This window comes from Hemitrygon akajei, chromosome 4, assembly GCF_048418815.1.
Source record: "Hemitrygon akajei chromosome 4, sHemAka1.3, whole genome shotgun sequence".
Lineage (NCBI taxonomy): Eukaryota > Metazoa > Chordata > Chondrichthyes > Myliobatiformes > Dasyatidae > Hemitrygon > Hemitrygon akajei.
Genome location: NC_133127.1, coordinates 144,028,908 through 144,042,270, shown reverse-complemented (window position 1 = coordinate 144,042,270; position 13,363 = coordinate 144,028,908). Strand labels below are relative to the sequence as shown.

Genomic DNA, 13,363 nt, shown 5'->3' with positions numbered 1-13,363 from the left:
TTCAGAATAACACTAATTCAACTAGTACAGTAATCCCGAACATGTACTTGATAGTTTCAGCATCCTTTTCTTTTCCTTTTATCTTCTGGTATTTCAATTTCATGTGTCAAGTCCTATTTGCACATCTTCAATTTAAACCACATCACTACCTATCAGTCGATACCATGTCAATTATATAATTCAGTTCTTCGTTTTTTTCTCTCTGCCCTTTCTCTCTTTCTCTGTGACTTTAAGTATTTTTATTACTAATTTTTCACAATCGTAATTAACAATCACGTGACCTGTTACATTAATGATTTTTCTCCCCACAGAGCCTGCTAGCCTCTTCCAACATCTCCCATTTTTATTTTAGATTTCCAGCCTCTGCAGCATTTTATTTTTGAAACAACAGAAGCACTTGATTTCCCTTATCCTTTACCATATCAGATTTTACATCAATATTAAATCAGTTGATATAAGTAGTGGCATGATATTGTATTAATTGTTGAAGTTGCTATTACTACTTTTAAAAGAGAACCGAAGAAAATAATGACTCAGATACTGTTACTACTGATTCATAATTAACTTTTAGAGTGATAAATTTGGTGCTAAATAATCCTGAAGAGTACATTACACCTGTGGACTAATTCCGAATGAATGGCTACAACTCCTTTTGAGGCAGTTTTTGTGGAATGCTTTCACACAGAAAGAGAAAAACTTGTTCAAATATTAAAAAAAGACTTAATCAAAGCTGTACTCTTATCAAGGAGTTGCACTCAAACAGGCTATGGCTGGAGATCAAACTACTGCTTTGTAGTAGTTTTCTAATCCATAGTTCTTTTCAAAGTGGCTTTTTAATGCAAGCATTGAATCGTTGATTAGCCAGTACCTCTAAGCTAAAACCAAGTGATCTACAATTTAGAACATGGAGTTCACTCTTACCTAGAAGTTTCAAACTCTCATTAGATAGTTACTCCAATATATGAATGAGACATTTTGTCTTTTTTTAAGTTTCAAATTGTGATGTTATTAATCAGAGATTTTCTGTATGATACTTACATTGTTCATGGCATCTTGCCAACTGCTCCAGATCATCTGCATGGTAATAATCATAACCTGAAGTACCCAGGACTTCAAATGGCAAATAACCTATGATTGGAGCAGCTCTGTTGTTACAAAGAGAATATTGTTACAAAACATAAGTAGCAGTCAAATTGTAGATGAATTCCTGAGTCCCTGGAAATGAAGCAGTCTGATTATTTAAGCTTGATTTCAACATGACACATCTGGTCATCAGAAAAAGAGACTGGGAATTTACAGCACATTCTATTATATCAGGTCACCATTTAGAATTTATAGAATTGCAAACAGGTAGGCTAGTAACTGTTTAAAAAACATGCTATAAGCTGCAAAAATTTCCACGTACCACTGAATATATTATCTTTAATTAATCCATAATTAATCTTTTTTTGTAAAAAAAACTAACCATAATTAAAATGAAATTGTCTTTTTTTTTGCGTATTACATTCACACAATTGGATGTACAGTAGCTGGAGTGACCTGTAATACATTTTACTAATCTGTTATTAGTGGTTTTTAAATGTGCATAAATACTTGCTGAGTTACCAATGGGTGAAGCATATGTTTTCTGTCCATTGGTCTAGATTTCCAGCATCAACATTACATTTTAACAGTAAACAACGATTTTGTGAAAAAGATGCAAGGAGACTGTAAAGGGATATAGACAGGCAAAATGAATGGACAAAGATATGGCAGATGGACCATAGTGCTTTGGTAGAGGAAAGAGCAGAGCTAAGTATTTCTCTAATGGGAGAGATTTAAAAAAATAATATTGAGAGCAACCTGTATGTCCTTATATATGAATCACTGAAAGTCAACAAGCAGCTACAAGAAGTAGGAAGACACATGGCATACCTGCCTTAAGAGAAAAGATATATGCTGAAATTACATTGTATAGTGCCCTGGTGAGTCTGTATTGAAAATATAGCCAACTAGTCTGGTCTTCCTGCCTAACCTTTGATAGAGGGAGTTCAACATCCTGGGACAAGGTTTATCCTTTGAGGAGAGATTCCAGTCAGTTGGGCCGTTTATTTGGAACAACTCTTAAAGAACAAAAATTAAATTGTTAAAATTACTGGGATTGCCTTTGTTTACTTGGGACACCATGTCATTCAATTAGGGTAGGAGAATGTTGCTGAATAGTTTCTAACTAGTGCCAGCCATGTCCACTTGTGTAACTATTAGACACTAGACCGTGCTTAGAGCCATCAGTCATTTGGGTATGTCTGTGTTCAAAAATCAGAGATTTTTGCCACTGATGGTTGGCAATAAATAAGCAGTAAGACAATTCAGAACTGTTTTGCTCACTGTGGTTAGATGTTACAGAGCAAACAGTTTTTTAAAATGTCAGTTGCATGTGCAATGGTTATGTTATCCATTTGGGCCAATGGTCACTGATTCAAAAAGCAGTGACTCTTGATCATTTTGTTTTTTATTTTCACTTTTTGCAAAAAGCCAATGAAGACAGCATGGTACCTGCACTAGGTGTGTGTGCTGATTTTGTTTATTTACAGTCAGTCAAAAGAACATGACAGCGATGAATTCTTCTGTCGATAACTATTAGAACTAATGTAATGCCCTGGTTCAGATAGTTTATATTTTGTTCTCTCTGGTATGCTGTTCTGTTCTGTTCTGTGTACACTGCTTGTTTGGGTTACTGTTGAAGATAAGAGATAAGAGAATTGTATCCCATTCAGTTAGGATGGCTAAGTTTAGGGCAGGTTTCTCTGGTGAGGGACACTAAGGTTGGGCTTTGGGCTTTGTCGGGGGAGAAGAGAGAAGATGTCGTAGGAGTCAACCTGGAGTGGGGCCATGATTCGACGAAGCCTGGGGAGATCGAGGGAGGATCGGCAAAAGGGAAACCATGAGCTCCAACTTGTGCACATTAGACTGTTTCATTAAACTGGGCCCTTTTTCGTTTTTTTGTTTTCCTTTACTAACCCGTTAGTCAAATTAAGAATGATAAAGCTAAATCTTTTAATTGTATGTGGTGTTATTTCATTATACTTATTTGTAACAGGTAACGAATCACGCAGCATCCACACAAACAGGAGGTTTTGGGTGGGGGGTGCACCTCAATCTCTCACATTTGGTGGGGCCGGAGATTGTCTTCCCTAGACTTAAGCAGCTGACGGAGCCAGACAGTTACACTAATATGCAGTTCTATAATACTGTAGTAGTATTGGTAGTGTTCTAATTTGTTCTGTATTTCATTTAAATGCATAAATTGTTATTCAATTAAACTGTAGTTTGTCTTTGTTATGCTTTTTAGCTATTTCCATGAGTTTGGCTAATTGGGGCAGCCGCTTAATAAGGTAAAATGTACTGGTCCCAATGTGCCCCATTTAAATGGAATCCAGTGAATATGAACATTTCTCACTAACCTGTGGTCCAGAAATAAAAATTTCCACTCTAAACTATGCCGAGAAGAAAATTCTTCTGAAGTTTCTTCAATGATGCACATCTCCTGTTTTGGAATAAAATACTATAGATATATTTAATACAGTTAAAAATTATAGTTTATATCCTTTTCAATTTTCAGAATAAACCTGAAAATGAGACAATGACAAAAATGCTCTTGTTACATAATAAATCTATCACTGAACACTGCAGGCTATCCAAGAGCATTCAGAGGTAAAATTAACTCTTCCAGTCAGTATAACAGATATTGCAGCACAAAAGGACATCATTAGGCCTATTACCACCATGTGAACACTTAGATGGAACTAATCAATTAATGCTATTTGCTTGCTTTTTCCCCTTGTAAGTTCTCACTATTAAGTGTGTAATTAATAAGTTTTTGAACATTACAGCTGTAGATGCTTCCCTAGCTTTTGAAGCACAGCATTCCAGATTATAACAAAGAATAAAACTTTTTCTCATGGCACTGTTAATTCTCTGGGTTCATCCTCTGGACATTGGAAATACTTCATCTTTACACTATCAGAAACATTCATAATTCTTAATCAAGTTTTTATTAAATTGTCTATATACATGTACAAGATATATTATCTCTACATCATGAAATTAAGATTTCAATTTTCTAAGTCTGAAGTTCTAGAACTTCCAAATTTCTGCCCTTCTCTCTGTTTCCTTTAAACACTCAATGAAACCTACATCTTTGACCAAGCATTTGGTTATCTAGTCCAATATTTCCTCAAGAATTTTTGTCAAGTTTTATTTGGTAACATCCCTATGAAGAGCTTTATATAGTGTCTGCTATTTTGAGGATGCTGTGTGGATATAAGTTACTGTTTTATATTGATATATGATCTTCTCCTGTAAAGTGTGAGGCAAGGTACTCATGGTTATCTCAGCCAGCTATTGTATCCAAAGTACCTTTCATTAGAAACGAGAGAAAATCTGCAGATGCAGAAAATCCAAGCAACAGTCACATAGATGCTGCCTGGCCTGCTGAGTTTCTCCAGCATTTTGTGTGTGTGTTATCTTTCATTAGACCCTCTTCTTCCACAGGATTGATTCCATGTGGCTCAATTTACCTTAAAACTGCTAACAACCATTTAAACAGATAGTTTTGACATCTCAACACTTATTATTTCAATACGAAAATCGCTGACTTCCCTTTAACAATTCGGCATGAACTCCAATATGGCCGAGCCCTGTATACTGTTCTATACAGAATCCTATCCACACTAATGGATCTATTCATCCTCCTGGTCCTTCTATGCAGTTCCAATGCAGAGAACAATCTGGGATGATTGCAGGCGAGTGTTATCCAATTTCAATCCCCCAGTGTACCTACCTTTATGAACTGAGGTGTTGCTAAACGGACAGTTGCTACAAAACACATTTGTTTAGCTGCCGTTGTTTGAAATGTCCTTTGGACAGCACCATCAAAACCATTACACGAGGAGCTAGGCACTAAGATGGAGGGAAAAGAGTGAAATGAAAATTTCCCCTTATGGATTACATCATTAAAAAAGAAAAACCTCAACTATTCAGTGACCTAACAGTAGAGGTTACTATGCACCAAAATATATGCATGTCTAAAGGACACTGAATGGATAGATTTTCAAAATTAGTTCCAATATTCTTAAAATTGCTTGAGCCTACCAAACTTTAGCATCATGTTAGACTTAAATGTTCAGTAGATTAAGTAACCACAAGATTGATTTTTTAATGTAGTGGCATATTCATGACAATGAATTTATACAATGAGTATATACTTTATCTGAATTCCATTTGATCACCTGGTCTGAAATCTACTGCATATTAGATTTTTAAAATCCTTAATTAATATTTTCACATATTATTTGTCAATTTCTCGTAATTACTATGTACAATTGTCTTCTTTACTTAAGTTTGTGATTCCAGGGAGAAAAATCATAAAAGAGATTGTTTTTTACTATGTAGAACTGATCACAACTGCTGTTCATATGGATATAAAAGAATGTAACAGGCTATAAGCAGTTTCATGTGCAGACCTTTTGTTTCTGTTTGACAAATTCTATCTGTTTCATAATTTACAAACTCATGTATTTTGGCACTTAAAAAAGCAGAGGGATTACATTATGACATACACTAATAAGCTAATGGGATAGATTCAATGCAGCAAAACAGGATTAAATTACATCTGTACACATTTACAAAATATGGCATTAAAATGGATGCAAAAAAGACAATTACGGTAAGTGTTGCTATTCCCCCCTCGTGAATTAATGACCTTGACTTTTGCCAGTACTCTCTCTAAACTTAAATTTAGGAATGAACTTCAAAAATTCAACATTGGTTCTGATCTTTATAGAACACAAGATAGATAAATACTTTATTGATCCCAAAGGAAATTACAGTGTCACAGTAGCACAACAACCAAATGCTTTTGAGGATCTATTCTCAGCAGCTATTCCTACAGTATTATTAGCAGTCCAATGAAATGGACAGTAATGTTTGTCAGTTTTCTTAATAAATGAATTCTACCTATTTAGTCTAGTTGTTAAATACACAGTCAGCATTCAATTATGTTGACAATGTCATTTGTAGTTTGATTGTAATGATTAAGTGTGCCACATCTTATACAGTATCTCTTGACAGACATCTGTAACATACCATGAAGAGCATAAATATAATATGCTGGAGGAAGAGTGAATGAGTGTATTTCTCATTTGCAGAAGCCCATATTCTCTGGCAAGTGTTTGAGATGTACCACCATAATTTTATAGCAGGAAGGGAACCTGGAGGAAGAACCAAATCTCAAAAACAGAGAGGAACCCTGGGGCAAGACCAGGTTTAATTGCTCATCTTTAATCTCGAACGCAGCTTATTGGAGGGAGGAGATTATTTATTGGGAAAGCACTATTCACATGTTCCTCTTTGCAGAATAGAATACCAAGCTGTGTGAATGATGCCATAACTGATCCCCATTTTCAGGTATTAGGGCAAATGCTTTAGTATTTCCTAGACTATGAAGGAAGAACATAAAAGAACAAAGATTTTTACTCCTGATCATTATTTAGTGGTCCTATTCTGGAAAACAAATAATGTGGTTGTGGGCAGGATTAAGTGATTACAATGATGTTTGCCAGCTTAACCAGCCTACCACCATTACTGCCTGGGTGCCTACCAGACAAAAGAGCCCCGAACATGACAGAGTTTGAGGAATGATTCCATGAATCAATCATCAGCCATGGGAGGAAAGGAAAAAATAAAATATAGACTCCTCCACAAATCTTCAAGCCTCCTGATTATTTCCAGTTTTTTTAATACATTTCCAGTAACTGCTTTCTTTTATTTTATATGGAATCAGATCTGAACTACTTGTTTTGAAAATGGTATATGGTTGATCAAAGGTTTCTGACCGTTCCTTTCACTGCAGCTTGAAACATAGTTATATGTATTTGCTTCCAACTTGACTTTTCTGCTATTAATTGTGAAATTGTTTATAATTATAAGATCTAAAGTTATAAATAGTTTGGTATTTATACATATTTTGATCTCCAACACCCCCAATTTATTAAAAAATAACAAATACTTTGTTGCCTGTTAGTATTTTATTTAATTATCTTTTTAGACACATTTAGCCAGAGTTGTGCTTACTTTTGTTCCTTACAAAAAATCCTACAGCAGGTTATCAGGAATATAAATCATTTAGTTCAAAGTTCAAAGTATATTTATTATCGAAGTACCTATATGTCACTATATACAACCCTGAGATTCATGTCCTTGTGGGCAATCACAGTAAATACAGCAAAAAATAAATGACAGACTGCATCCAATAGGACGGACAACAACCAATGTCCAAAGAAAAACAAACTGTGCAAATATAAAAAGAAAGAGAAAAAGATAAATATTATTATTAATAAATAAGCAATAAATATTGAGAACATTGAAATGAGGAGTCCTTGAAAGTGAGTCCACAGGTTGTGCCTACATTAAATAGTTTAACTATTTACTGTAATTATTACTATATAGTTCTTTTTGCTTTGTTCCATGTTTAAAACACTCTCTAGTTTTGGTCTACAAATTCTGTGCTGATAAACTCATCATTAAGTTTGTATTCTCATATGCAACAAATGGAGACAAATGCCAACACTTACCATTGTCATAAGACTGAAAGTTTCCCACAAATCTTAGGTATTCATATGTAGGAGCTTCCTTTGGGTCTAATGTTCCCCGTAGCAGATGGCAAGAAAATTCAAAGTCGTTCTCAGCTTTAAGTTAAAAAAAACAATCAAAGCCAAGTTACACAAATGTAATTTCTAGATCCTAAATTATTGCCAAGTGGCCAGGAAATCATATGATCTGCTCAAGAAGTACTTGGCCATCAATCTAGTTTGGATCTATTCAACCTTCTCATCTGTTCCCTTCAAACAAGTGTGATCTGATGTCAGAAAGAATGGGATGGGAGCAGGAGGAAAGGGTAATTCATTTTGGGGTGCAATTTACTGCTAGTTTCCTCTGGTTTGCCTATAGATAATCAAACCAGGATATCTACATTGAAACAAGAAGGCAGAAATATTGAGTTTCATCATTATCATTCTAGCTTTGGGCCCAGGTTCACTTCTTCATGGACAATCTGAATCTCTTTTAAAAAGTGAGCTTAAACTTGTCTGTGAGCAGGAGATGGCGGACTGAGTTGGAGACAGTTCCTTTCGGACTTTACATACAGGTTTTAAAAAGCAAGTGGCACCTGTCAGGAGTTGTCTGTGGAGCAGGAGATTGCCTGGGTTATTATTAACTTAGCAAGGGCCAATAAAAGGAAGTAAAGTTTAAGTGGAGCAGCCATTGTTGGAGTGGACAGTTTTAGAGTGGTCAGGCTTTGGCTCAACAGGAGCAGGCTAGAACTTAAATTTGATAAATTAGAAGTATAACAAGTGTAGGCAGAATGGTAGTTCAGACTGCTGCTATGAGATGTTAGATTTCAGGATATCTGATGATGATATCTGCAAGAAGTGCACCCAACTTCAGCTCCTGACTGACAAGGTTAAGGAACTGGAGCTGGAGCTGGATGCACTCACCAACAATCCAGGAGGCTAAACACTTCATAGATGAGGCTTTTATTGAGGTGGTCACACCCAGAGTGCAGGCTTCAGATAGTAGATGGGTGACCACCATGATATGTAAGGTGAGTAAGCAGTCAGTGCAGGGTTCCATTATGGCCATTCCCCTCAGCAACAAGTCTACCCTTTTGCTGGAAGCTGCACAGCAGCAGCAGTCAGCTCTAAGGCTCAGCAGGGAAGGGTGAAGTCAGGCAGACCAATAGTGATGGCGTCTCAATAGTTAGGGGGATGGACAGCAGATTCTGTGGATGGGAAAGAGAAGCCAAAATGGTGTGTTGCCTCCCAGGTGCTAGGATCCAGGATGTCTCAGAGCAGCTACAGAAGATTCTCGAAGGGGAGGGTGAGCAGCCAGAGGCCGTGGTGCACATTGGCACCAATGACAATGGTAGAAAGAAGGAAGAGATCCTGTGCAGCGAGTTTACGGAGTTGGGAAAGAAGCTGAAGACCAGGACCTCCAAGGTAGTACCCCAAAGTTTGCAGATGGTATGAAGATAGGTGGGGGGGTAGGTAGTGCTGAGGAAGCGATGCAATTGCAGCAGGACTTAGATAAATTGGAAGAATGGGCAACAAAGTGGCAGATGGAATATAGTGTTGGGAAATGTATGATAATGCATTTTGGTAAAAGGAACAATAGTGCAGACTATTATCTGAATGGGGAGAAGGTTCAAACATCAGAGGTGCAGAGGGACTTATGAGTCCCCATGCAAGACTCCCAGAAGGTTAATTCACAGGTTGAGTCTGTGGTAAAGAAGCCAAATGCAACGTTGGCTTTTATTTCAAGAATAGAATATAAAAACAAGGAGATAATGCTGAAGGTTTATAAGACACTAGTCAGGTCTCACAAGAGTTTTGGGCCCATATCTCAGAAAGGATGTATTGTAATTGGAGAAATTGCAGAGGAGGTTGACAAGGATGATTCTGGGAGTGAAGGAATTAACATATGAGGAGTGTTTGGCAGCTCTGGGACAGTACTCACTAGAATTTAGAAGAATGCGGAGGATCTCATTGAAAGGACTAGATAAGGTGGATATGGAGAGGATGTTCCCTCTGTTGGGGGTATCCAGAACTAGAGGGCAAAGTCTCAAAAGTGAGGGGTGATCTTTTAGAACAGAAGTAAGGAGGAATTTTTTTTTAGCCAGAGAGTAGTGAATCTGTGGAATGCTCTGCCACAGACTGCGGTGGAGGCCAAGTCCGTGGGTATATTTAAAGTGGAATTTTATAGGTTCCTGGCATCAAGGGATATGGTGAGAGGGCAGGTGTATGGGGTTGAATGGGATCAGCCATGATGAAATGGTGGAGTGGACTCGATGGGCTGAATGGCTTAGTTCTGCTCCTATGTCTTACAGTAGGAATCTCTGGACTACTGCCAGTTCAATGTGCTAGTCAGGGCAGGAATAGAATGCTAGCACAGATAAATGAGTGGCTGAGGAAGTGGTGCAGGGGGCAGGGTTTCAGATTTCTGGATCATTGGAATCTTTTCTGTAAAAAAAGATGGGTTAGATTGAACTCGAGGGGGACCAATATCCTTGTGGGGAGGTTTTAAATTAAGTTGGCAAGGGGATAGGAATCGGAGTGATAGGGCTAAGGTTGGGGCACTAAGTCGATGCAGTGTAAGCAGATGATAGGGCAAAATTCCAGTCAGTGGATTGAGTTGAAGTGTAACATGGGAGCAAAATCAAAAAGGATGATGAATACCAAAGGAATTATATTTAAATGCATGTGGTATATGGAATAACGTGCAGGATCTTGTAATGCAGTTAGAGCTTGTCAGATATGGTGCTGTGGACATAATTGAGTTGTGGCTAAAAGAAGATCATAGTTGGGAGCTTAACATCCACGGATACACCTTGTATTGAAAGGACAGGCAGGTAGGCTGAGGGTGTAAGGTGGCTCTGATGGTAAAAAGTGAAGTAAAATCTTAGAAAGAGGTGATATAGGATTGAAAGATGTTCATAGTTCAAAGCTCAAAGTAAATTTATTATCGAAGTATATATATGTCACCATATAAAACCCTGTGATTTTTTTTTTGCGCACAGTCACAGTAAAAACACAACACAATAGAATCAATGAAAGACTGCACCGGACAGGTCAGACGGCAACCAATGTGTGTAAAAAAAATATAAACTGTACAAATGCAAAAAGAAAGAGAAGAAAAAGAAATAATAATAATAATAAATAAATAAATAATAAATATCAAGAACCTAAGATGCAGTGTCATTGAAAGTGAGTCCAGTGCAGTGGGAATAGTTCAGTGGAGTTATCGCTCTAGTTCAAGAGCCTGATGGTTAAGGGGTAATAACTGATGCTGAACCTGATGAGCGGGTCCTGAGGCTCCTGTAATTTCTTCCTGATGGCAACAGTGAGAAGAGTGGATGGCCTGGATAGTGGGGGTCCTTGATGATGGATGCTACTTTCCAGTTACAGCGCTCTGTGTAGCTGTGCTCAATGGTGGGGAGAGCTTTATCCATGTTGGACTAAGCTGTATCCTCTGCTTTTTGTAGGCTTCTCTGAACAAGGGCACTGGTGTTTCCCTTCCAGACTTTGATGCAACCTGTCAATATGCTCTCCACCATACATCTATAGACATTTGTCAAAGTTTTTGATGTCATTCCAAATTTTCACAAACTCCTAAGAAAAAAGAGGCACTGTTGTGCTTTCTTCGTAATGGCACTTACTTACTGGGACCAGGACAGGTCCTCTGAAATGATAGCATTGAAGAATTTAAAGTTGCTGACCCTCTCCACCTCTGATCCCCCAATGAGGATTGGCTCATGGACCTCTGGTTTCCTCCTGAACTCAATAATCATCTCCTTCTTCTTCCTGACATTGAGTGAGAGGTTGTTCCTATGGCATGACTCAGCCAGATATTAAATTTTCCTCCTATATGCAGATTTGTCACAACATTTGATTCAGCCAATGACAGTGGTGTCAGCAAACTTAAAAATGGCATTGGAGCTGTGCTTAGCCTCACAGTCATAGGTATAAAGTGAGAAGAGCAGGGGCTAGACACACAGCCTGTGGTGCACCTGTGCTGAGGGAGATTGTAGAGGAAGAACTAAATGGCATCTGCAAGTGATGAAATCAAGGATCCAGTTTCACAAGGAGGTATTCAGGTTGTAGAATCGTTGTGGGTAGAATTAAGAAACTGCAAGGGAAAAAGACCCTGATGGGAGTTAGAGACAAGCCTCATAATAGTAACCAGGATATGGGATATAAATTTCAATGGGAAATAGAAAAGGCATGTTAAAAAGGCAATGTTGCGATAGTCATGAGAGATTTCAATTTGTAGAATGCCTATGCCTTTTTAGAGCAGCTTGTGGTTGACCTTACTAAGGGAAAGGTGTTTCCTCAATTGCATGTGTGCAATGAACCAGATTTGATTAGGGAGCTTAAGGTAAAGGAACCCCTAGGAAACAGCGATCGTAATATGACAGAATCACCCTGTAGATCGAGAGGGAGAAAATACAGTTGGATATATCAGTATTACAGTGGAGTAAAAAGAATTACAGAAGCATTAGCATGAGAGAGTTGCTGCCCAAAGTTGATTGGAAGTGGACACTAACAGGGATGATGGCAGAACAACAATGGCTGGAGTTTCTGCAGGCAATCTGGAAGGAGCAGAATGGATACATCCCAAAGATGAAGAAGTATTTTAAAGGGAGGATGAGGCAACAATGGCTGACAACACAAGATAACATAAAAGCAAAAGAGAGGGCATATAATATAGCAAAAAATAGCGGGAAGGGAGAGGATTGGGAAACTTTTAAAAAATAGCAGAAAGCAACTAAAAATGCTATAAGGAGAATAAAGATGAAGTATGAAGGTAAGCTAGTCAATAATATCAAAGTGGATATCAAAAGTTTTTTCAGATATATAAAGAATATTAGAGAGGGGAGAGTGGGTAACGGACTGCTGGAAAATGATGATGGAAATGTAGAAATGGGAACAATGAAATGGTGGGCAAACTTAATAATTATTTTGCATCAGCCTTGATTGTGGCAGTATTGTGGCATGAGCAGTATGCCAGAAATTCTAGTGTCAGAGGGCAGAAATGAATGTAGTTGCTATTACTAAGTACTTGGGAAACTGAAAGGTCTGAAGGTAGATAAGTCACCTGGACCAGATGGACTACATCCCAGGGTTCTGAAAAGGCAGCTGAAAAGACTGTGGAAGCATGAGTAATGATTAGTAATGATAAAATAAGCCATAGTCAGCACGGTTTCCATACGGGAAAATCTTGCCTGATAAACCTGTTGGAATTCTTTGAAGAAATAACTGGCAGGATAGACAAAGGCTAGCATGGGTAGAATATTATCAGTCTGATAGGCAGCAGAGTCGGAATAAAGGGGGCCTATTCTGGGTGGCTGCCGGTGACTGATGGTATTCCACGGGAGTGGTATTGAGACCGCCTTTTTTCACATTATATGTTAACAATTTGGTTGATGGAATTGATGGCTTTGTTCCAAGTTTGCAGATGATACACAGATAGGTGGAGGCGGAGGCAATGTTGAGGAAGCAAGGAGTCTGCAGAAGGACTTGGAAAGTTTTGGAGAATGGGCAAAGAAATGGCAAATGGAACATAGTGTCAGGAAAGGTATGGTCATGCACTTTGGTAGAAAGAATAAAGGCATAGACTATTTTCTAAACAGAGAGAAAAATTTTAAAAAATCAGAGGTGCAAAGACATTTGGGAGTCCTATGCATGTTAATTTGCAGGTTGAGTCAATGGTAAAGAAGGCCAATGCAATGTTAATATTCATTTCAAGAACACTAGCATATATGTAATGC

At 37.8% G+C, this 13,363-nt stretch overlaps 1 protein-coding gene across 4 annotated transcripts in view; it reads right to left on the bottom strand.

Annotated features, from left to right (window-relative positions):
- Positions 1-13,363, bottom strand: part of LOC140726724 (neuronal PAS domain-containing protein 2-like) — a 114,939-nt gene that overhangs the window by 28,828 nt on the left and 72,748 nt on the right. For all 4 annotated transcript variants that reach the window (XM_073043493.1, XM_073043494.1, XM_073043495.1 and 1 more), the window contains 4 exons: positions 7,614-7,727; positions 4,823-4,941; positions 3,444-3,526; positions 1,039-1,145 (listed from right to left, as the gene is read on the bottom strand). In XM_073043493.1, coding sequence (XP_072899594.1) covers positions 1,039-1,145; positions 3,444-3,526; positions 4,823-4,941; positions 7,614-7,727 — 423 coding nt within the window. The remainder of the gene's footprint in view (positions 1-1,038; positions 1,146-3,443; positions 3,527-4,822; positions 4,942-7,613; positions 7,728-13,363) is intronic.